This window comes from Haliaeetus albicilla, chromosome 28, assembly GCF_947461875.1.
Source record: "Haliaeetus albicilla chromosome 28, bHalAlb1.1, whole genome shotgun sequence".
NCBI lineage: Eukaryota > Metazoa > Chordata > Aves > Accipitriformes > Accipitridae > Haliaeetus > Haliaeetus albicilla.
In genome coordinates, this window is record NC_091510.1 from 13,878,392 (window position 1) to 13,904,348 (window position 25,957).

At 37.1% G+C, this 25,957-nt stretch overlaps 1 protein-coding gene across 3 annotated transcripts in view; it reads right to left on the reverse strand.

The window, feature by feature from the left end:
• Positions 1-11,424: 11,424 nt before the first annotated feature.
• TBC1D15 (TBC1 domain family member 15) overlaps positions 11,425-25,957 on the reverse strand; it is a 34,409-nt gene continuing 19,876 nt past the window's right edge. For all 3 annotated transcript variants that reach the window (XM_069773553.1, XM_069773554.1, XM_069773555.1), the window contains exons 9-17: positions 24,146-24,249; positions 23,747-23,841; positions 22,193-22,309; positions 19,272-19,372; positions 18,446-18,545; positions 17,962-18,059; positions 13,090-13,206; positions 12,448-12,534; positions 11,425-11,783 (exon numbers count right to left, since the gene is read on the reverse strand). In XM_069773553.1, the coding sequence (XP_069629654.1) occupies positions 11,577-11,783; positions 12,448-12,534; positions 13,090-13,206; positions 17,962-18,059; positions 18,446-18,545; positions 19,272-19,372; positions 22,193-22,309; positions 23,747-23,841; positions 24,146-24,249 (1,026 nt within the window). In that variant the 3' untranslated portion in view covers positions 11,425-11,576. The remainder of the gene's footprint in view (positions 11,784-12,447; positions 12,535-13,089; positions 13,207-17,961; positions 18,060-18,445; positions 18,546-19,271; positions 19,373-22,192; positions 22,310-23,746; positions 23,842-24,145; positions 24,250-25,957) is intronic.

Consider the following 25,957-nt stretch of genomic DNA (forward strand, 5'->3'; position numbering starts at 1 on the left):
TCTAACCGCAGCATCAGTAAATCAGTTAATCAGCCAAGAAAGTAAAACAATCCCATACCAATCCTGGAGGGCTTTTATATTTTTATGTATGTGGTGACTTCTCTTGTCTCTGAAATACTCATGTCTCAGGGTGAAGATTGTTTTGGGTGTTTTTTTTAAGAATTCATTTACTACTTCATTTCAGACTACTATTAGCTCAGAAGTTTTAAGTGAGCAGAAGGCAACTGCTTAAACAGTAACTTGGCTGCAGCATTTAGGTACTGGCTCAGTCTCTCAACTCTACTTGCGAAATTGTTTTAGGGTTTTTAATTTCTCTTACACTAACATTCTGAGGTCAAACACTCATTTTGTCACCTACCACTGTTACTTACTCTGCCTGTAATTTCCTCCCTGCTCCTCTCATTTTCCAAAACTGTTCCATGACCTACTTTGAATAAATAAGTTACCTTACAGAGTGTACGACTGAACAGCGCATCTGGATCAGGAGCACCATTTCAGTAAATTTCCTTCAAATACATACAGGGTTTTCTCTGTTCCAGTGCACCAGGTGGGGGGAAATGGTCACTGAAAAGCACCATCGGTGACTCGCCCCGCAGCCCCCCCGAACAGGGGCAACCTAGCCAAATGCGACAGCCGGCATCGTGTGGCCTCAACTTGGTACACGTACAGATTGAGAGGAAAAAGTTAAAAGTCAGATCCCCCGAAGCTGAGACACTGAGCAGGGAGCTGCACAAGGCAAGCAGGAGGTATCACTCGTCATACTAAGCCTCACGTCACATCTAACTCTCAGCTGCAGATTGCCTCCTCTCACAACCTCCATTCCTCAGCATCTTACAACTAGCGTTTACAGATCTGCATCATCAGGGAACTCATTTTGCTCTTAAAAAGAGACCAACACGGAAGCACAACAGAAGATTTGCAACCATTTCATAGCTCCCGTGGAGTTTCACAGAATTTTACTGTTTGTCACAACCAGTAACAAAAACCAGCAAAAGCTTCCAGTCTAAACTGGCCACCGCCAGTCAGATGACCCCCTTAAAATGGACGGTCATGCTCGATGTTAAGGACTGGGACAGGTTCACAACAGCCTCAGAACTGGTGGGAGGCCTGAAGTAAACCCTTTTAGCTTCACTTCTCCAGAGTTTCCCATGTGTGAAATGAAATGAGGATCCTTTCTTCTGCTTGACAGTAAGATTGTAATAATATTTGGTTCCTCTACCTGCTCCTGCAATGCAAATCAATCATTTTCATTCTGCTAACCCACAAAGTTTTACTTCATTTTCCCAGTTAGGGGAAAACATGTCTATGTGCAATAGTTCAGTCTCATATCCTAAGTTATCAAGACAGATTCTCTGTCATGTTTATTCATTATTTTTAATAACGAGAAGCACGTCAGAGTCTTTGAACTTTGTATGCCTGAGATACCTAGACACAGTTCCTGCAGTCAGTTTACAAGACTGAGACCACTTAACACTCTCCAAATGCTCCAGTGACAAAACCGAGCTCAGCTAAGCAGGCTTTTCTCCTACCAGCATGACAAAGCTTGATTTTATCTACTGTTAGATGCTAGCTCTGCAGCTGGGACATCACACAAATCATTGACCCTACTACCCGGTACCTTTACTATCTATCACAGCTCCATGCAGTAACTAGAGCATGGCAAAGGTTTTCTGTCTCTCGTAACCTCTTCAGGATGACTCATGAATGCAAAACAAAGGTGCATTATGTCAGCAGGTACTTACGACAGGCAGGAAAGACTAAAATGCAACTATTTTAACCATGCTGCCTGCCCATGAATGCCACAGAGAGATTGCTTCTCCCTGGAGAGGAAGTTGTTCTTCTGCAACTTGTATTTTGTAGATGGACTTTCCCATATCAATGCCAGATTGAAAGACATACATTTATGGACTGAAAATGTTTATTTCTTCTTTGTTCTAGCTACAGTACAACAGGGCTGGCATATGGCTCTGGGAATACTGCTAAACTACAGATTTTGTTCAGAGTTCAACTAATTTTTCTATAGTTCACAGTGCTGTATATGTAACACGAGTCAACACTTAAAATTGCCTAACAAAAAAAAAAAAAAAAAAGGAAGTTCATTGAAGCAGCTATTCAAAAATATCTGTTCTACAATGTATGTCAGGGTGTGTTGGGTGGTTTAACCCCAGCCAGCAACTAAGCACCACGCAGCCGCTTACTCACTGCCCTCCTACCCAGTGGGATTGGGGGAGAGAATCGGAAGAAAAAAAGTAAAGCTCATGGATTGAGATAAGAACAGTTTAATAGAACAGAAAGGAAGAAACTGATGATAATAATAACAATAATAAAATGACAATAATAATAAAAGGATTGGAATATACAAAACAAGTGATGCACAATGCAATTGCTCACTTCTTGCCAACCGATGCCCAGTTAGTTCCCAAGCAGTGATCCTCCCAGGCCAACTCCCCCCAGTTTATGTACTGGACATGACATCACATGGTATGGAATACCCCTGTGGCCAGTTGGGGTCAGCTGTCCTGGCTGTGTCCCCTCCCAACTCCTTGTGCCCCTCCAGCTTTCTTGCTGGCTGGGCATGAGAAGCTGAAAAACTCTTGACTTGATATAAACACGACTGAGCAACAACTGAAAACATCAGTGTGTTATCAACATTCTTCTACTGAATCCAAAACATAACACTATACCAGCTACTAGAAAGAAAATTAACTCTATCCCAGCCAAAACCAGGACAGGGTGCCACACAGCAATCTTATTTCACTTTGCAAAATGGAGTTAATGTTGATAGCGAGAAATAACAAGATAAGCTTACTTTTACTTCCAAAAGGCATCTTATTACCTATAATCAGAATTCAGAAACTGCAAGATCCTCTTTAGTTTACACACACATATTTTCTCCTCCTCTCATGAGAGAACAGAGTCCCTGTTGTCTGAAATCCCAAGCTAAGCAATTTTTAAGCTTAAAAGATTGCAGAATTCTCAAGTGGAAGTTTAAATCCAAAGCAAGTTTGGGAGAAGTTTTCAATGTTTGAGCCATTTTCCCCCCCATAGAGATAGTGACTGTCTATTTCAGCAGTTTTCCTTAAAACTATTTGTAACATTTACTGGAGTTTGATGACATATACTAGCAACCTTAAGATCATCCATTTGATTTTAACAGGAGGATAAAATTCACAGTGCAGAGTAGCTAGTATACACCAAGAAATAATCTGAATTTACCGCTGGCTCTCCCAGGTCACCACCAAGTCTTTGTCTACAGGTGTGCTACAGCAGGAAGGAGAACTTTCAAGTCATCACGTGGCAGAACAGGGAAAGAAATGAACCTATGAAAAAGTATCAAAAAAGCATAAATAAAGACGGACTTCACAAGGATCTAAACATGAAAAGAACAACATTATTCAGTGTAAGGTCAAAAGGGCAAGGAGGAGAACAGATACACTTATTGTTAATGCAAGAGATGTTGACACAAGCAGAAAATAGCAGTCTCAATACCTAACCAAATTACAATTTAGTTGGTAAGAAAGACAAGGACTTTGTGAAATAATTGACAAGTGGACTAGCCAAAGGAGCTTCTTCAACAAGGAAAGAAAGATGTACAATCTCTTCCCAGATTATCAGAGATACACACACCAACTCCAAAGTCCATTTCTCTGAGTGATATATAGGTCTGCTGAAAAATCTGTGATGAGAATGTAGACTTAATTTTTAAGTCATGAAGATATGGCAAGCACAGGTTTTCAAGCAGCTAGCAAAACCATCCCAAGTTCTAGTAGCACTAAGGGGATTTTAATCAACCAGTAGCTGTTGGGAAAGGATATCTACCAAATGATAGACTGGCTAGGAAGATCTGGGAATACAAATGATAAATTTTGATCCAGGATTTGGAAGAAAACAATGAAAGGAGAGGCTCTGGTACATTTGATCTGAGCCAACAGAGAGGCACTGGTTGAAAATATTATGCAGAAGGTGGACTGTGTGAGAATGAACATAAAATGAATTCACGATCTTCAGCAAAAACAGGTTCTGAGAAGAAAACAGAAACTGACAATTTCAGAAAAAGGTACGTCAATAAATTCAGTTATTACAACCCCCAAGGGGAGGAAACCTAGAGCAGAAAGACAATTCTTTCCTTGCTTCAGGAAAAACCCAAAGTTTCATCAGGTAACTGTTTTACTGTAGAGGAAGTGTAGTCTTCTACTACACTTTTACTGGTAGTAGCGTAAGTCATTAGTTTGTCATTACCTTCAATTCAAAAAAGGAGCTTACCGGAGAGGAAAACTAGGACCAACCTACTAAATACGGGCAGCGTAACACGTTAACACATAGACAAAGGCTGTGGTACAAAATTCAAAGTAATCAGTATGGGACATCAAAAGCAATTTCTTCTTTAAATACAGCAGCAGCCAGAAGAATTGAAGTATTAGACCACTACAGAACATGAGAAAAGGACAAAACAGAAAAAAACTTAAAATCATCTAAGTATTTAATGCCTTTTTTTTTTTTAATAATTCTTTGCTAAAAGAATAAACTGTGACCAGGGGTCTACTATGATTAATAGCAAGGGCAGAGAGGTAAGCTCTTAGCTTTTAACAAGGTGAAACAATGTTGGAGAATATTTGGGATAAGTCTGATCATAGCAAATGACTTGGCACAGAAACCATGCTTACAGAGTAGGCTCATTAAATCTCTGCCATCAATAACTATTTGAAGAACTCATGGGATGGACAAGTGACAAAAGCCTAGGAAAACACCAAAATTATATGCATTTTCAAGAAGATACTGGGGAGGAGGAAGAGCTGAAGAATTATGGACCAGTCTAATTTCATTTGTTTGAGAGAACAGAAGTACCAAAATTATTTGTAAAGACCTGGAAGATAACAGATGATTAAACAGTCAAGATGGATTTGCTGAGAACAAATTGAGTCAAGCAAATCTCATTTCCTCTTATGACAGGCCTGTGGACCAAGGCAAAACAATACGTGTCATTCATCTTGATGGCAGTGAAGCATTTGGCATGGTCTTTCATAACATTCTCACAAGACAGATAAGGAAACCAGGTCCCGATGAAACCAATAGATCGGACAAAGGGGTGGGTTCACTGTTAAATGGAAGGGTGCAGAGAACAGGAGAGCCACCAGTACCTACTCTCACTCCTATACTATTTAATAATAACCTAAATGACCGTGTAGAGACCACCCGTCAATTCCCAAACTGTACCTACCTCAGAGATGCTGTAGAGTTACAAAATTTAAACAGATCTCAACAGGGGGAGGGCTACTTATAGGCGACCAGCTGCACCATTAGAAGAGAAGGCAGAGCTCCCATGAAGGGCGTGAGAAGTTAACAGAAAATCACCAGCTCCATGCCATCATTCCACCTGCCCTGGAAGTCCACAAACACCTGAAAAGTGCTTGCATAATAGACTGCAGGATCTACAAAGGTATCCTCCAAACAGATTAGACAAGCATCTGGCAGAAGAGAGACATGCCTTCCAACAGGAGATAGTCTAGCTAGTCTATCATCGACAAGCTTTTAAAAGTACCTTCCCATTCTGCAAATCTATGATTTTAACAGACTTGCTGTATGTATATACTCAGGTGTACACCTCACAGTGAAAAAACGTGTGGTGTGATCAATCTGGTTAGAAGAACTGCTTAAGTCTGAAATCTATCAGCTCCGTTATGTGGTTCACCATACAGTGCACAAATCAGTCATACCAGCACAAAAGATGTAGCGGCACAGGGCAGAGAACAAGGAACTGGGACTGCCACTTCTGGTAGCAGTAGTTGCACTGTTGTTGCTGCTTGAGCAATGATCAAGTCCCTGAACCCGAGTATCTGTACATTGAAGACTTTCGTGGTCTCCTGCATCAGTTTCTTTAACAGCAAAACCAGAAGGTGTGTGGAAGCTCTCCAAGACCAATGCCCAAAGGCAGCATGCACCCACATAACTTAAAGGACACCTGGACCAATTCATACACCAAGAGTGTTTTGGAAAAGTTTCTGGTGTTGCATCTCACTGAGTTATGACAAGCAAAAGAGCAGCTGAATACAAGTTGCTTATATGTAATACAACTACTTTTTGCACCAGGTCTAGATGGACGCTTAAAAAGTGTCTGTCCTCCTTGCTGAACAGTGCCTGCACGGCGCTGAGGCTCTCTCGCTTCTTTCCCCAGTGGTGGGCAAGAGGTTGAGAGCGGACACGGCTGGGACAGCCGACCCAAACTGACCAAAGGGATCTTCCATACCACATGCCATTGTGCTCAGCAATAAAAACCTCAGGGGAAGGAGGAGGAAGCAGGGACATTCGTGGTCACGGCGTTTCTCTTTCCAAGGAACCTGTGCTGAGGTCTTGCTTTCCAGGAGGTGCCTGGACATCTGCCTGCCGATGGGCAGCAAGGAATGAAACCCTCTTTGTGGTTGGCTTGCAGGAGCAGCATGTGCTTTCCCTGTTAAACTGTCACGTTCTCAGTCCACGAACCTTCTTGCCTGCCTTCTATTTTCTCCCCATCCCATGGGAGAGGGGAGTGGGCGAGGGGCTGGGTGGGTGCTCGGCTGCTGCCCAGGGTCAACCACAACACACAGAGAGGAACCAAGTGACCACCATTTGCTGAACTGCTAGCCCAGGCAAAAATTTAAGCTCTACACAATGGGGCTCTGCAGTTAGTTGGTTAATAACAACACAGAAACAGTCTAAGAACTAATGTTAAGGTAGAATACGTGTAGCCTGTATAATCAAAATATATACTATAATAGAATTCCTTCAAAACATAACCCATCTAGATGACTTCATTTATTTGAATTACATGGACCGTTTGAAATATATATTTGATTCAAGTGCGAAATTCATTTTGGATGAGGCAAAAAGTGACATCCCTACAATACATTTTGTTTGCAATTCATCAGAAAATTCAGTTTGTGCCAAAGATATAGTGATTTAATGCAAAAAAATAGCACACATTCTCTAAAAAATATTTACGATTAAAATCCCCACTTGTGAAAAATGAAATTCAAGCTTAATTTACACAAGGCCTGCACTGCAATAACATCACTTAATTGAATTGCAGACATTCTCAATTCCTGCTAAACATGAAGCACAACTCATCTTTTAACACCACAAAAAAAGGATTTGAAATCAAATATAATAGCACACATATATGAAATCTGTCTGTTAAATGCTCAGTTACGTGTCTGTGTCTCACCACCTTATCTATGCTCTCAGACAGTCACTTCGACTATTGAGGTAGATATAGGTATGTAATTGCACAAACAGAACCAAGGGCTAGGATTTCCTGCCTTAATCCCAGCCATCACAGAGCAGGTCATGGAATTTCTCTCCTAAGAACAAGCACTGACTTCTCCACCATGATTCTTTCACACAGAGAGGGCACCAGCCACTGACTAGAAATATTCAGAAAAGAGTCAACGGATTTGAAAAATACATTTTGATATTTAGCCAGCCACAGACAAAATCATGTTACCAGCCACTTTTCTACAGCCCACAGACCAAACTTCAGTTTTAAAGTTGCATCTATACAAGAACATTGACTAAAACTGAGTCTGAGGAATACTTAAACACATTTCCTAATCAAATTATTACTCCTGCACGCAGCCCACTTAATTACTTTTTTCCAATCCCATTTGTAACGTGAATCAATGCACAGATGCACTTTTCACTAACCTGTTCAGCTTGGTTGTTTGTTGTTTAACAAGGAACAGTTTGAGGAGAACATAGATTTTACCTACAGAAATTCAATCCCAAACTTGGTAAGGCTTCATTTGCATCACACTAGGATGCATGAATTGTGCTAGCGGTACCAAAACTTGTTCACGGTCCCAACTGTGAATGCTAAATAATTTACAATAAAAACTCTTTTTCAAGTTAGGCAAGAGTCTTTTAACAGAAAGTTATTCAGAAAAGTGAGGGAAAAGTGCCTTGCTTATTTTGAACTACAATAGCATCTCAAAAAGTGAAAGCTAGAAAAATACCTTTTACAGTTTTCTGAAAAGTTTCAGCAATGGAGCTTTGATGCAGTGCTCAAGACTATATTTGAAAGTAGTGAGGAATCTGATTCCTCAACTGCTTTGGCCAGTTAGAGCCAAAGAATTTTAGATAGTAATATGTGAGGAAAAACTAGAAAGAATAACTGAAGAGGCACCATCAGCCATCTTAAATTTGTCCACTAGAAAACTGCAAAGGTTTTAAGAAAAAACTTGTTAGTGACAAAACTGAGCTTGTTAACATTAGTGCCTTCATTTTAATTAAACTACAGATCAGACCAAAAACATTGCTAATACAACCAACATCACAGTAGTTCCACATCTGGTTCTTAAAGCAATCAGGACCTGTTATAACATATACGTGGCCTTTATATTCTTTAGGAAGATCACCCACAATAATGAATACAAACCCTCCACACCTGACATGGGTTTGAAGGCCACTGGCTACCACGTTCACTGGGTGCAAACACAGTCATAGGTGCACAGGACAGACACACATTTGCTAAGTGTATTCAATGCAGCTGAAGTGTTAAGTGGTTACTATAGGCAATTAAGTACAGCATCATCCTTTTATAGTTTGTTTTTTTTTTTTTTAACCTCCCAGTATTAAAACCATTCTACGAACATTCACATTGGTCCAAACTTCCAAGAAGCTTCAGCCAATTCTCCTTTTTGTAAGCTATCCTCTTGCCCTCAAACAGAAGAAAAAGTCCTCAAGAATGTACTTTTGAAACAAATAAAATTGCCCGAACAGGCAGAATGTGAAAAATCTCTCTCAAGGAGAGACCTACATAAATGCAATTTTTACTTTGGAACAGGTAACACTGGAATACTGCTACAATTGGAAGTACAAAGTTTTAAATGCTCACCCCCAAAAGATAATTATCTTCAAGTCAAGCATTTAAAAAACCCAACCAACCAAAAAACAGGTTTGCAGGAACTAAACAAGCATTGCCTCTTTTATAGCCTGACAACTGTAACCAAAAATGTGTTCAGAGTTAATTCATGTTTGTTAATTCCAAGCAATCCAAATCATTCACATACAACAAATACATAATTCCACATCCAGAACCTCCCACCCATGGCATTTTTTCAGCCGTCGTGATCATGATTAAGGCCTCTCACAGTGTCTGCAGTCTCAGCTTAGACCAAATCCTTCCCTCACAATCAGAAACGCTTTGGTGGAGGAGGAGGTTCCTCTCGATTGCAACTCTTTGCAAGGCTGCCTATCAGCAGGAAGGAAGCTACAGACAGCGAACGGCTGCAAAGGGCGTTTCATCTTCTTGTTGGGAAGCGGAACAAGCCTACCTACTCCAAGCTTCCACAGCAGCTGCTCACTGTTAATGCAGGAGCAACCTTCTCATCCTTGACATCCGAGTGCTTAATATGAAGGGAAAAGATAACAATTATACCCAAAAAGGAAAGGCAAAACTTTAAGGGCTGGTAGTTATTTCTTAGCAGCCATAGCTGTAATTCTAAGAAATTTATTGCTAACAAGTAACAGAATTCCACTTAAATATGCTTTTCCTAAACATTTGAATATTCATGTTCAGTCAGTTACGATTTTCTTCAAGAACTTAGTATGTTGCAAATAATTTTGTGGCTGCATGTCCTGAATAACTCAGAGCCATGCATAGTTAATTGACAGACTTGCCCATTGCATTCATGAGTTTTAGACACTTCCCTCCCCCCTTTTGTAGTCTCATTTTAACATAATTTCTGACAAAAACATTTTGCAAGTACACTTCAAAGTGAACTAGGTACTCCAAAAATACTGAAACTGACTTGCTTAGTATATTGGAACCAAAGTGTTGGTTACATAAGTTCTAATGCCTTTATGTATTCTACGCCACATTAAATGAACTGCCAAGAAGCACAATGCTCAACAGTGAACAAAGGCATGATGCTTCACAGTAATTTCCTGGACAGGAAATGAAAGGCTATAGATACGCCGAGCCATGAATCCTTGACTCTTACCGCATAAGACTCCTCTTATTAACTGATGAGAGATAGCACACTGACGATATTAAAACCAAAATCTATACTGATTCAGCTCTCCACTGTTTGTTCACAACTGGTGAGAGAAGTTTATTCAGGTCTCAAATTATTGTAACAACTTGATTTATCTATTAAAGCCTTTTTATATTACTTGTATTTGCTTTAGATGGTACAAGTAACATTTGTAAAAGTAAACTGCTCCAGAAGAAAAGAAAGCTCCACCATATCCCACACATCAACAGCCTAGAGATGAAACGCATGTTCCCCTCTGTAATAAACAAGTATTCCCACTGCTCTTCATTACTCACACATGCACAGTATTGATGGACTAACCATCGTTAGCTGTCCCCTCTATCTCGTGTTCTTACATCAACAACCAGACAACTAGATTTTTTTTCTCTAAATATGATTTAATTAAAAACACTAAATCAGCTTTGATTTTTATTTTATATATGTACAATAGTTACCAAATAATGAATACACTGAATCAGTTATGTTAAATTTCACATAACGTCAAAGGACATCAGCATGGCATGGAATAAACTCACACTGCCTTTTGCATATACAAAAAATGCATTAATGTTAATTGTGATTACTATTTTGGTTTGTGGTTTGTTTTTTTTATAACCTGCTTATTAATTCTCCAAATAATCTTGGCATAAAAACAGTGTAAGTAGTTAATTGATCAGTTAATACATTAGCAAAGATAAACATTAGTAAAGTTTGCAAGAAATCAATTGCAAAATTACCTCAAGTGTAGAACTGAATGTATTCACATGAAAGTTACCTTCAGTTAGAAAAATTTTGAAAAAGAGCCCAAGTTGGAACTATGCATTAATTTGGTCAAACTGATTCATATGAATGAACAGTCAAGTTTATTCAGATATTGAAAATATGACTATCCTTTTAGTATTCACAAACATTTGTGTATATAGTGTGTGTAGGTGTGTAAATATATATATGCATATATAAAGTGAAGATATGTTAATGTAAAAATATACCGTTCATCCACTCCCAGTTACACAAAATTCAGTATTTGGACATTAAACTGTGTAAGTATAAATGTCCACTTCAAATCTACATTCAACCAGCAACAAATACTTAGAAGTATTTTTGTAAACATTTGAGACAGGGAAAACCCATTCATTTACAAAACGATCCTTCTTTAACACATGAGCATCTCTTAATCTTGAAAATTTTGTACAGCAGCTTCAGCTGGCCTATTATGAATCTGCTCAAATCAAAGAGCTCACACTTAGATCAATACGTGTGAAAGCTCAGCAAATGCACCATTTCCAAATTCATTCTTAATCACCATCCATTTCCAGTTCACCAGCAAAAAGAAAATGCACTTGGCTACAAAAATATTAAGGAATGTTATTGAAAACAAAAGGCTATTTTGGTAGAAGAAACTACAAAAATAGTTGAGTCATGTTGTAAAGCTTTAATGCAAGAGCATTACAGTACAGATTTTCTTTCCAACCTTAAAGCTTAATCAACACCAAATTTAAATATCCATCTCTCAAGTGCTTGAAAAAAACGTGCTCAGTAAAAGTCTGTCTTCAATTTAACCAACTGTAATTACGCAGGTGTCAAGCTCTGCGTCTCAGACATCTGTTGAGTGCTGTCTCTTGTTCCATTGGCAGCAATTACAGGTGTTGAGACACTCTGGTATAATGACGTAGGACAACTCAACACAGCTCCACTTTCATCCTCTCCAGTATCTGAATCTGGTGTTACAGAACTGCTTTCTATTCCCAGGATCTCACTAACTGCTTGAGGCAATTCCTAGAAAGGAGAAGGGGAAAAAATATAAACATTAAAAAACACTGTTATTAAATTTAAAAAGTTAACAGTAAGGACACCCCCCCCCCCCCCCCATAAGTATTTTTTCTTTTGAATTTAGCTGTACTGAAAGCATCTCTCAGCATTAGTTCCATTGAAGTTACCAGTGTCTGGATCTGCTTTTCAAAAAGACAAAGAGGACAGGCTGAGGAATCAATTCCTAATCAGCAATATAATCTTCATTACAAAAATAAAAGTCTAAACAACTATTATAATTACACTTCATGTTATTGAAATTAGTTTTATTGAGTGACGACTGGTTTCTCCCTAATAAGTCTGGTATGCTTTCAGTGCAACGCACCTTTCACCTCATCTTTCTCAAGCACACTGAACATCAAATTACTTGTACTGAGGTTATCTAGTAAGAGTTAAGAAATCATGACCAAAAGGCATAATCCAGCTTTCCCCCAGTGAACAATATTACTCTATAAAATTAAACACTCTTGCTTATAGACTTTTAGAATATAGGTGCTGTATAGATACAGCACATCCTTTATCATACCCAGGCATTTAGTTATTTCGCAAGTCATACATGTATAATTACAGCCAGCTACATACTGTTACTACCTATAAACGCTCACAGTAGATATATTTAAAGTATCTTTACCTTGCAATTCATCATCTGCATAGAAATTGCTTCTGCTTTGCAGAGTATATATTCCACATCAATTTTCATAGACAGTTCATTGATATGCTAAAAACACATTCACAAAGAACAGTAAGCATGATAAATGGTAAACATGCTTTGTTGTGAAATACACTACTACTGTACTGCACTGCTAATAAGTATCACCTTATAAGCTTGCCCCTTAATCTATGAAGTGCTAAACATATTCTATTTGCTTTGACAAATGGGTACTGAAAGATGTAGTATGCAACAGCTGGCTTTCACCAGTATCCAAGATCTGCAAGAAGAATCCATGGTATTTCTAAATGTGACAAACTATCTAGCCCTCCTAGGTACCCCCCAGCTCACATTTTCAAAGTTCTAACTAAGATTACAGAAGAAAAAGCAAAAATTAAACATATTAAGCAGTAGTCTAAGGAGGAGAACAGTTTTCTATTTGTTAATGATCTTATCACTAAACACAGACATCAAATAAATGATTTTGAAAGCACAGAGGACATTCACTTCACATTTAACCCTTCACAAGACAGTACACACCTTTTCCTCAACATGAAATAGAAACATATTGCATTAACACCAAAAAGTTAATTAATATTTAAATAATACTTAAGAATTCAGTACCTTTAATATTTCATTAAAGCCATAGTGCTTGTCCATTATTTGCTGTTTTTCAGATTCTAAGATAGCACAACAAAGAAGAAGATGAAAATTCTGGCAAGGCAATTCCGTCCACATGACCTGTTAAAATATGAAAACCACTTTTGAGATGCTTATGCTTTTCCTCTGAAAAAAAAGGCAATCCTTGGAAGATAAGTGACTCCTCAAGCTGAGTGGCTTAACTAACAATAAGCTATTTTTGAAGGCAACCAAGTATTTGTACAATTATTTGAAATTTTTCTTTTAGCTAATTAGTGACAACTGCAAGTATGAGTCACTAAATGCTTATCTTGTTCTTTAAGACTTCTGTGCCTACCAGGTTGTCCCCTATAATGCTATTAAGCTGCCTGAGCTTGCGGTCTTGTGAATGTGTGCGTTCTGTGTCAGCCCACGTGAAACTCTCCTACTCAAAATTACTAACTACGTGGAAGTAATTAAAACTAACAAATTGTGTGGCTTAGCGTGTCTGCATTAAGTGTGAAATGGTAGAATTGTGTCATGGTCAGCAATTTCTCTAAAACAATCTAATGGTTATAAATAAGGTGCCAAAGTTGTTCCCAATCCCCCCCACTACAAGAGCCCAAATACATGTACATGCAGGTGTTGGGGGTGGGTGGGTGTTACTTTCTGACTGCAGACACATTGGCTTTTGGTCCCACAGAGGCCACAGATAATCATTCTCGAGGTCACTGGGACTGAAATGTGCAACCTCAGTATTAATACTCTATTTTAGCACGTTCATGAGAGTCAAATCTTTAAAAAAAAAGTGTTGGAAGAGAATCCGTGTGGTGGGCAGAAAGCTGGAGAACAGTTTTGACAACAGAACAAAGGAAGAAGAAAACCAAACATTGTTTGCATAAATTAGTCTGACAAACAGATAAACGGATTTAAGTCAATGGATTTACTCTCAAAAAAGGCACATAAAAAAAAGCAGGCTCATGAAGATTCAGTTTTACTTCATTAGTAAAAATTTTCTTGCTTCACTATTGATAGAAAACAGCCTTAAAGCTCAACAAAAGCTTACTTATACTGTAACTTTTATCACTAGTACATGTAGCCCATAAACAGAATTGCAAAAATCAAAAGATATCCAAACCAAGTTCACCCCAAATAAAGTGCAATTAATCTTCAATGTTTCAATTCAGATTCAATTCACTCAGTCCAGAACTAAATTTGGTCTCTTTTTCAGGTATCCAGTATTTTGTTAAAGCACTCTCTCACTTCAGGAAAAGGGCTGGAATGTAAATAGGCTGATAAATGATAACAATCATATGAAAATGCCTATAGTCTACCAAATACAGTCTGTCCACACACTATTGGGTTTATTTTTTTCACTCCTACTTCATAAGAAGGAAATATTGACAGCTGTACATGGATTTGGTTCAACATCAAGTTTGCACATAAAGAGAGCAAGCTACTGCCCACACATTTCCAGTACACTCAAACTCTCATGGTATGCATACTCTGAATCATCTACAACAATCACTAATGAAGCGTATCAGACAACAGGCTGCCTCTTGCCATTAAATCTAAACCAGAATATAGATGATGGAAACAGGGTATGGGGGAAATTGAACCAAAATATAGATCTGTATCACAGTTACATTTTTATAGACATTAACAGAGTATTTAACTTTCCTGTCTACACTTTAATGCTATCCTACTGACATATTTACTTTAAGAAGTATTTGCTTCAAGCCGTAACTTCAGTGGAAGCTGGATCTGGCTTCAAGAGCAGAAAAAGCCCCCAAAATACTAACAAGGATGTTTACAGACATTCTCTCCTCTGTGAGGAAAATTAGCAGCTGTCACCAGCTGCTAACACCAGCTGCAAAAAATTCCACAGTTTCTGCCACCATTTCTGATACACCTTTCAAAGTCTGGAGCAGAGCATGCACTTAAGCTTAAGTATGTAAACACATAACAGGAGCACCACAAAGTGCTTGGAAAATGATGAAAGAAAAACAGCATTTAAGTTAAGAATATAAAAATACAGCACTTGACTGCAATTAACTCTTGTCCTCCTATGTCTTTTTGATAAAGCCATGCAAGTAAGGACTCATTTGTTCTAGCGCTACCTCAGCATCCATGAATATCTGTAACCAATACTAGCATATATGTAAAGTAATTTATCACTAGGTCATGCTGGTTTTATGCTATGTGAGCTGTACTAGCGTAACACTGGAGATAAGTGTGAGCTAGCTGTGTCATTTTGTTACAGAATTTTTCTTCTGGGATTCTTTTTCTACCCCGTCTTCCTGCACCACCTTGAGAATGAAGCAGCTCACTGTGCAAAGGAAAGATTAAGAGCTGGCTGGAATTAGCAGGTAATATTCTATGTCCCTCCAGTGTGAAGGAGGGACTGAGCTGCTTTCAATTTTGGGACATCTAAGCAGTGATTCAGTATGCTGTCTATCTGGGCTGAGTCTAAGAGACACTGCTAAAATGTACTACAAATAATCCCACCCACAGACAGAGCTGTTTAACCTGCATTCATATTTCTGTAAAAAGGTGTTGCATAGAGCATTGCAAGTAACCGCAATCACGTAATGTGTCTCAACTTACCCCAACAACGTGGAATGCCACCTCCCCAGCGGTGCACTGCCTAGCACACCCTGAGGTACCATAACCACCCACATTTTCTACCACAATCTGATTATTATGGCTTTTGCTCAGGAAATGGGAGGGCTTGGTTTTAGCCTCTACTCCAGCTGATAGGGACTGGCATCTCCCATCCCTAAGGTGAATGTCTATTTTATTTATTTATTTTTTTATTGAGATAAAACACTGGAAGTCATGAAGCCAGTGGCAACAGGGAAAAAGTATCCAATGCTACCTTAGTGGCTGAGGCAACTTGGAGGACAGAAATGCAGATCCAAAAGAACACCCTGAAATTCATAGGTTAAGACCGAAAAAGCCCCAGAAGTCCTGGAACCTGGGACTGGAATCTCAGGTGGTACTTCCCCATCTTCCCATTCTACCCTCTGCAATGGTAACGTCACCTTCAAATGGGTTCCCTCAGTTCACGTGCTATTACAAAACAAACAGCACATGAATTTTGCTCAGACTGAAATACCCTAAAAGCAGTTCGCTTCTCTTTACTGATTAGAGAGGAAAATGGTCTCCTGTACCTATAGCTTGCCTTCGTAAATCCCACATACACACTCCACTGATACCAATGAAGTTGCATAGCTGTGAAGAGGGAAGAAAAAAAAAACCAAACCAAAACCAAACCACTGTTGCAAGCTGGACTTCAACTGTGACAAAGGTGACACTAGCTTTCACATTAAAACATCAACATAATGCCTTAGTTTGTTTTAAAAAGGAAAGCAAGATATCCCCTTTCCAATGCCGTATCTCCTAACAAAGAAATTAAATACTTGTAGTAAACATACATTATGATGTGCTAAAAGGAACCTACAAGACTAGGTTTCCATCATCTTCCTAAGACAGAAAAAAAATATACTTAAGAATTAGAAATATAGTGTGTTTCTTTTCTGTATGCATGCGTATACACGCATTAAAGCAGAGGTGATAAAAACATGCTAGCCTGGGACTATAAACTATAAATAAAAGCACTGTTGTCATCAATTTAAAAAGAAAAATTAGTCTTTAAAAAAAATACTGAAAAGACAACATAACACTGAGGGGAGAAAATGAGATGGCTGAATTTTTTTCCCCCAAATTATTACCATTTATACCTTGGACTAAGAGAATTCTTTTGGGTTTGTATATTTTGGTTCCTTTATTTATGAATGTTATTCATAAACTTTTTAGTCCTCTTCAGTTAAAATATCACCTCAATACTCTATGATAGTAAATTCCACCAACTGATGATAACAAGCTAAAAAAGATTTACTTTAGACAGTTTTAAATACTGGTCCTCCTCTTTATGTGACTCCTTTTTCATTAGTGGAAAAAGTGAATAAAAGCGTCAACATTATTTTTCATCATACCAGAAACAACATTATTTTTCATTATAGTACAAATTTTATGCATCTCAGTCCTGTTCTTTTCATTACCCTTCTGTTCCCCAGCACAACTCTATGTGATGTTATGTCCTAGAAAATACTCCTTCCATTCATCTGAACATTTATTCTCTTGTTTGGGAGTTTTCAGTGGATACTGTGCTATTCTTAAATGCATCTTAGACAATAAACCTGTACTGTTGACAGACTTCTCAATTTTCTTGGAACAAAGAATTAAAAGGGTGTTCAACAAAAATGTTAGTTCATCTTAATTACTCCATCTGATCCCAAGATCACCTAAATAAAAAAAGATCTCATTAACCTGGAATTATCAGAACTCCCACATTTTCATGTTTTACATTATGTTATTTGGCATCATAAGGCCTTATCATGAATCTGACATCTGACATCCACTATCCCCTTTATGGTTTTGGCTAACACAAAAACTACCCTGCCAGTGCTTCATTGCACTTAATCTATAAAGTACTACAAATATCAAGGAATTAATCAGACACACATACACAAATGCTATTTCTTCTAGCATAAGCTCTCTTCCATTAAAAGTTAACTGGTACTCTCCACTTACTACTTTCACTTAAGAGCCTCATCTGAAGGATCCTGTCCAGACCTTTTTGAAAAGCCAATTTATCCCCACTAGCTCTTGTAAGTATTTTTTCATTAACCTCCCAAGTTGTTGGTTAGGCTAAACAGACATAACATATGCTAATAAGTCCTCACCTCATTCCACTGATTCAGTTTAAAAAAAAAATAAATCTATTAGAGTATTAACCACTTTGCAGAATCATCTGTGCTTTTTGTTCTAAAGTAAAAAGACTGCTCGGGTTTTTGTGATGAAATATCTTCTTACCTCCCAGAGTCGAAGAATATCTTGAAAGCTAAATTCCCTTTTAAATCTGATAAGAAGCCATCGGAAGCAAAAATAAAGGTAGCCTGAGTCTTGAGATTCTAGGAATAAGAGTGTTACATTTCATAAACACCAAATTTGGTTAAGACAACAGGGAAAAAAAAAAAACCAAAACAAACAACAAAACCCACATACTTTACAGGCACACAATCATACCTTTTTTTTTTTTTTTTTTTAAGATGGTAGCCCCTTTTCAGAATCAAAGATATTTGCCAGAGAACGGTATATTTTTAAAATCAGTAACAAGATGACCCTGTTTTTCAATAGGCATGGAGGAATTATTGAAATCTTTTAGACATTATTAATTTACAAGTCCTGCATTCATATAATATTACTATTGGAATTACATTTAAAGACTGGTAAGGATATCAGTGCACACAGAATGCAACAGGTTGTTTTAGTTATTGTGCATGAATAATACACCTACCTAAATAACTGCAAAATCCACTGTCTAGTAAACGAAGCAAAGTACTCAGCTGAATTAGTTGTGTCTTCATACCCTGCATCTGTTCTTCAAAATTCTGATGCTGGATGGAATAAAATATTAGCACTGTCATTTTTATTAACCCAATGATAATTTTGAGATTTACAGCTATTTTTAATTTATTTTTTTTAATTTTGTTATTGCAACAGTGGTTGTCATTCTTCAGGCATTTAACATACAGACTGTTAACTGTACTTCCATCTAATGAAATGTCTGCCTTTTACTGAAAGGTTTAACTAAAACAGTGAACTGTGTTTCTTTGATAACACTTTTGTATGTAATAAATGATATTTTAAATCAGCCTATGCTCTGTATCTACAAGCAGCACCGCTGCACTGAAACCAAAAAGACAACTTTTTTTTAATTCTCATACCAGTCACATTCTGTTTCACCACATGCACAATTCATAAAAGCTTCAGTTTGTGGAAAGTCTAAATTGCATTTAACAAATGCCAAAGGTAAGTATAACAGGGAACCATTATCTTTGACAAAAACCTGCTAGAGGACTCCTGATTAATACGAATTTGTCTATGATGGTTCTGAGTTACTTCGGAATTTCCCAGGAGCTGAATTTGTCTATATTGCATAGTAATAGTATCACAAACCCACCATAATCTGTGTCAATCAGAAAAAACATATTGACTTCAAACATAAGATGATTGCTTTAAAAGCATTCAAAAAAACCCAATGAAGTTTATAAAATAAAGTTAACCTCAAATACTATCCACAGCGTATCTGTTTACGTGGGCTAAAAAAAGCCTTATTTTACCATTTGATCCATGTATGATACAAAGCACCAAAAGGCATCTACTTCATTCTCCATAACATACAAGAGAGGTGAAAGCAAGTCGCTCATCCCCTGGACATAACCTTTACAGAGAAAAATGAAAAAAAAAAAGCAAACAGGAATTTAGTTGAACTGAGCAGTCAAACAGTAATTTTTCAAGTGTGTTGAAAGACTGAGTGAAACAAGTGTTTGATTCCAAGTTTGTACAGATGCTATAATTTCCAGCTTAACCACCAGTAAAGACTTTTTTTTATTAATAATAACCAACATCCAGCAGATCTAACAAGATTTAGCCATGTTTTCTGCCAATCTAAAGAGAACATAAGACAAATGCATTGTTTTTGTAGTTGTTAAAATATGTAGAAACTGAGCTGACACCAGAATAATTTTCAGTAAAAAAAGTTCCCATTTAGAACTCAGAAGAAGCCTATATTGATATTTTAAAGAAGATTAAACATATACCTTGCACCATCACAAATACAGACTCATATTTATTCTCCTCTCCATCTGTAAATGATTGCTTTCTTCCATACATTTAAAATCTTTTAATGTCTTCCCACTTTTTTTCCCCCCAAGTGAAGATTTTCTTTTTAAATAGATTTGAGGAAGAGATGTTGCGTTTCAATCCCAAGAAAACATATGGTGCAATAGCTTTTGTAAAGAAAATTTCACACTTAACATTTCTTATTCCTGGCACTGAATATGCTTGAAGGATTCCTGTATTTAGGGAAGCAGGAACCGTTCTGCTTCGATGGTATTTTATATACACTAAAGCCTAAGACCATCTATGTAACTAAGCAGTCAACCACAAAAAAACCTACTACCTACCAAACTGGGGAAGGGGATTAACAGCAAAGTATTGCTTGTGAGAAGCATGAAAGAAACACATATCCAGACATAATTCAAGAAGTGTCTTTAGGTTTCTGTGACCAGAAATGGTGAATCAAGCCCACGTGCCCTAAAAAGCACCTCACATGCCTTATAAAAGCTTACATTTAACTGGAGAATAAAATGCCCATTTTTAGAGCATATCACTTTTACAAATAGCTAGAAAATTTTAGTTGCATACAAAACATTTTCAAAATTTTATAGCTTTTTAATGCCTCTTCCAGCTTCCTTATTTGTAATTAACAGCCCAATTAAGAACAGAGGACAAGGATTTTTAGAGCTCACTCTTCCCCTTCTTCCTGACTTTTCCAACTACCTTATCACTGATGCTCAAGTCAGCTCATCTACTGCCCTATTGCTGCTGACCTCCTTAAGTAAGGGAGAACATGATTTATGTGTATGTCTATCATCAGTGGTTGGTTTAACATGACATGACATTTATCAGTTAGACTCAAGCTTGGCTGATTCCATTTCTTAATGATGTAATTATAACTGAATAACTGAAAAGAGGACTGGAGTCAATGACTGTGAAATATGGAACAGGTGTGAGAAGAAAAACAGAACAAGGAACAGAAAACAGGTAAATAATTAAAAGGTCAAAAGAAAAAAAATGTTTTATTCCTCACACATTTAATACGATAGCCAATTAAAAATAAATTCAGAGAAAATTCTGTTCAAGACTGGTTTTATTCTTCAAGAGACCTTTAAACTGTTTCATTAATGCAGACTTGAGGAATTCATTCAGAAAAACATTGTATTAACAGTTGTTCTGTCCCCTCTCCTATCTGGCAGTTTGTGGCATTACTCAGATCTCTACAGCTGCTGTTGAAGGATTAAGAGTAGCATTGTACCAATGCTTGAGTAGCTTAGAAGCCTTGGACACATCCAATGTCAAACGTACTATATTTCCATTATTCTTGCTTGTTTATAAAAGAAGACTTGTCCACTGCATACATTTAAGCCATCTAAACAATGTTTTTAATAGAGTGGGTGGTGAATGTGCTTTAATTTCACTTACATGTCACTGGCGTGTTAACGCAGGTTGAAATGTGGAAAGACACGTGGAACAGAGCTACATATTTAAAAAGCCTCAATCAGTTTTAGTTTTTCCCTTCTTTTTCAAGCCAAGGATCAAGTCTCTCTACAGACTTGACAGAAAGGACAAAAGCTGACAAGTACTACAGCTCTGCAACAAGTTTACTAGTGATTAAAGATTTGTTCCAACTTCTTGCCTTCAAAATCTGGCAAGAAGTGGGCTTTTAGAATTCCAACACTTTTCTGAGATAGAATACCAAAAAAACCAAACCACACAAGTACACAACAGCCAAATGCCATGGCAGGGGTGGACAGGGAACCAACTAGAAGTATCTTTTCTTCCCTCCCTTCCAAGGCAATTAACAGAAGCCAAGACTTAGACATCTCATATACACTGCGATTAAAGCAAGACGTTATATGCTCTTCCTTCTGCAACAGATGTGTATGCTAAAACGTAATTTTTGACAGACTGTTAAGTGTACTCCTCAAGAACCAGCTTTTAAAGTATTCATAAGAACACCCATGTTTACAAACAGCTGGTTCAGCATGCTGGGCTTTAATTACAGCAGTGGCAGCTGGTTTATCATTTTTATTGATATTTCAGTCTTAAAAATGGATATAGCACTCAAGCTCCAAAGACCCAAACCCATTTAAAACTCTGAAAGCAAACTTGCTTTGATTCTAAAAACAAACAAAAAGCCCCAACACAACAGTAGGGCTATGGTGAAGACAAACTGCCACTTAATTCCCAATCCCACCTCAGCTGATGAATTCAGATGCCTGTGACAAACATCAGATAGAAGAGAGGAAGAAATAGGATGAGAAACTGAACAAAGTTATCTACATTATTAAAATACAAATCTTGACATTTACAAAAAGCATTGTAATCAATACAAGTTCAATTGTATTAACAGGCCTTAACATAAGCAAAGCTGCGTATCAGAAACTAAAAAAGGCTTTTACAGAGGAACAGAACTTACCTAAGTCAAAGTCATACATGCAATAGGTCATCAAAATATCATGAAGTAAAATCAATCCTGGATTATCTTCACCTTCGTAGAATTTATTTGTTCGATCTGTCCTGTTTACATCTTTTTCTAAGAAAACAGTTCAGATTTAAAAACATTTTCAAAACCAGTTCTACAAAGCCACCATCAAATGAATTCAGAATGTTTTTAAGCTGCTGCTTTTTTCCTCAAACATTGTTGCAAGGCTTTGAAGTGTTTAAGATAACTGCATAACTGAATGTCATTTCAAAATAAAGAATATTTTAAAAGAAAGACAATCCTTCCTGTCTGCAATAAAAGGATTTGCTTATAAACAGATTTTAAAGCTTTTTGCTTTTTTTTTTTTTGTTAATACTTTTCATGGAAAAATTCCTGATTATAGTTCAGTGAAAATGTTTTACACTTACAGGGATTAAGAACAATTTTATGTGAGTTAGCTATGCCATGCCATTTATGAATACTTATGCGATGCAGCATAAGCCATAGTAGGAAAGTTACTACATGATCACCTCAAAGACACTGTGACAGTTCATGACAGCATGTTTATACATTCTGTTTAACAAGTTCCTATTAACTCAGTGAGCTGAAGCTGCCTGTTTCATCAGGCAGTTTTCATGCCTCCAACATACCAAGCACACAGCATACTCTTTAATAATGTAAAATTCAAGACTGATGTATTGAAATAAGCAAAAATTTTAGTGCACTTTAATAAAACGAGTATTCTGGAGTTTTGGATGTATTTTAGAACATAAGCTTAATATTGTCATTTACATCTCAAACACTTAAAATGGAACAGAACTGCTTCAACAGAACCAAAACATCAGCCTTTTTTGAACTCTGCATGTTATTTTTTTTTTTGTTAACACACACACTCTCTAAAAAGGTAGTTTACTAATCTACTAAGATTAGACTTTCTAAACCCTTTCAGCTTGCCTGTTGAATAACTGGCTGAAATAAGTTTAGTCTAGGTCTCAGAATAACACAAAAATCTTATCCTGTCTCCTGAAATAATTATTTAGTAATCCTAAACATTGCTGCCCAAATCTCACTACCAAAGAGAACTGAGGACACAAACTGCTAATCATCATCAGAACTTGATGAAATTTTTAAAAGTAGGTATAAAACCCCACAAGTCAGAATGCACGTATACAAATACCTGTCAGAAATTTTAAAACATAAACAGACATGTTTTCACATTCTTATTGTATGTCATTATTTTAATGACATTCCCAGTAAAATTACATCATGAAATAACATGAAATAAAGAGCTTTTTGTATTAAGTAAAGGAAGTTAAAAAATCCAGCCATTCGGTAACAGTAACATGTAAACCTCTGAATTACTCTGGTTAGGAAAGTTTTAGTATTAAGTATGTAACAAAGGTTAGACACCACTGAAAACAGCAACATGTTAGTTTTTAATGCCTCTTCATACAGGTTACTCGGAAGGTTGCATTTTTTCAACTTCACATTGAATTGTAAGAGTGTGTGAATTTGTACAGTTAGGTAAGTTTCTAAACCTAAATTTACCTATAAGACTCCGATAATCTCTTAATCTTGAATTTCGTTTTTCCTGTTCCTCACTGACAGATTTCCACTGCAGTTTCATCCTGAAATATTCGTCCCTGAAGAAGAAAGATAATTCTGAAACCAAAGCATGCTCAATTATTACTTTTTTTTTTTTATTTAAGCATTCATTCATTCCATTTGTTCTTTGGCATAAATGGGATAACAACACCCTGTTTATATCATATTTTTACTTTAGTATGACAATAATTTTTAAGAAAGTCTCACACACTTCTTTGCATTCAATGATCTTTAGCAGCTGTCTTTCAAGTTTCCCAAAAGCTTTCTACATCACTATATGCCTTAGGAAAAAAAAAAGCAGCTTTTTGATTTATTTTGTAACAAAACCCCCATTGTACTCACGTTTTCCTTTTTTGCAGATTTGCTCTCTCTTCTTTAGTGCTATTCCAAGGAAAATACCCCAAAAGAAATTTCCACGCCTCTTTTCTTAAAGTGTGGCAGAGACCCTAGGGAAAAAATGGATATGAAACATTAACAAAGACTATTTCAATTTTGTGAGGAAACATTCCTATAGTGATACAACACTTCTTAAAGTAAAAACTTAAAAGAGAATTTTTATAAGTAAGCTTCTTTTTACATTGTACTCAAATCTTATCTGCTAACTAGGTATCACACTTGGAGGAAAGGGGAGGAAGAGAGTATGATTAAGCAGAAAACTGCAGAAGCACTGGATTCATCCTTAGAAGATAAAAAAGAAACTTCACAAAAGATTTTTCTTCCTATATTTTTGCTTCACTGCTGGAAATAAAAACTTTATGGGCATCACAGACTTTAAGAAGCAAACAAAACACCTCTAAAATTTATATATTTAAACACCATGCTGCTTAACTGCCAAACTTCTGGTCTCGCCACAAATTGATTTTGAGCACTAGACTTCAATTTATTTATTTTTTTTAAACAAATATTTTCATCTAACAAGACATGGCCAACACGCAGATGAATCTTCCAAGCAATCAAAACCACTAGTGTCCACCCAAGGACACTATTGTCAGAAGTCTTTCCAAGTAATGCTCATCATTTTTAGATTACAAAAATGTGCTAGCTGAATTATATCCCACTTGCATCAAAAGAGTTTGTTTCAACTCCTCCAGTATAGTCGTGAGAATGAGGCACTTCTGCTATCAGACTCCCCAGTTTGCCAGTCCAAGGCTAGCTTGATTCCTCATTATATTTCTTCATTTGCCATCAGATTAAGGCAAAGAAGATGGTGCAGCAAATAGAATCAACCACTGCAAAAACAAGCAGCAACTGGAACTCTTCCAGTAACAGGCAAACAGTTTAAGAGAGGCATTTTAACTGTTTTCTTTAATGAGGATCTGCACTTAATGTACTGGAAGTTATTGGGAACTTGAGTCATAAATAAAATCGAGCACTCACTCAATGCATGTGACAACAGAAGTGACAGGGAAATGGGCTACTGGAAGAACAGGTTTGTATTAATTCTCATGATTGCAGAAGGGTCAGGTCCTTAACTGGGCACCTCAGGCACAGGTATGTTAAAGAACAGTCACAGAAACTGAAAAGGGCCTCAGTTTCACTCTACCCACTTCACAGTACATTATTTAATATGTATAGGTCTTTAAAAAACCTGTAATATCAATGTTATCATTCACTACTTCTGCTCAAACTCCAAGAACGCAAGACTGCGTGCTTGCAAACATGCATCAACAGGTGCACAAAGAATGCATTAACGCAGCTGGATTCCCATCAAAAAAAGAGAAATACTAAAGTAACATTAGGTAGAATAGCTACAGGACATAACTAAAGTTTTCAAAATTTCCATCACTGAGACTAAATTCACATTCATATTGCAAAAACCCTCCATTCAAATAAAAGAAAAAAAAAGTCAGCAAAAGTGTTTAGGACTGTTCTGATGAGGGCCACATCCAGGCAAACTGCTGCACAAAGAAAAGAAGCTTTTGTTGGAGAAAGATAAGAAGAAACCCTCAAAAAGAAAAGAATAAACCAGATATCCTAACACTGAAGCACTGGTGTTTTCCTGAAAGGCACTTTGATTTCTCTTTTTTATCACTTAAGCCTTTGTGTTTTCAACTCTCTCACTTTAGCCAGCCACCACAAGATCTCTCTCCTTGTAGAGCACTTTGTATGGTTGCAAGACTGCTGAGGTATTTGATTAGCATGAAATCATGCTTT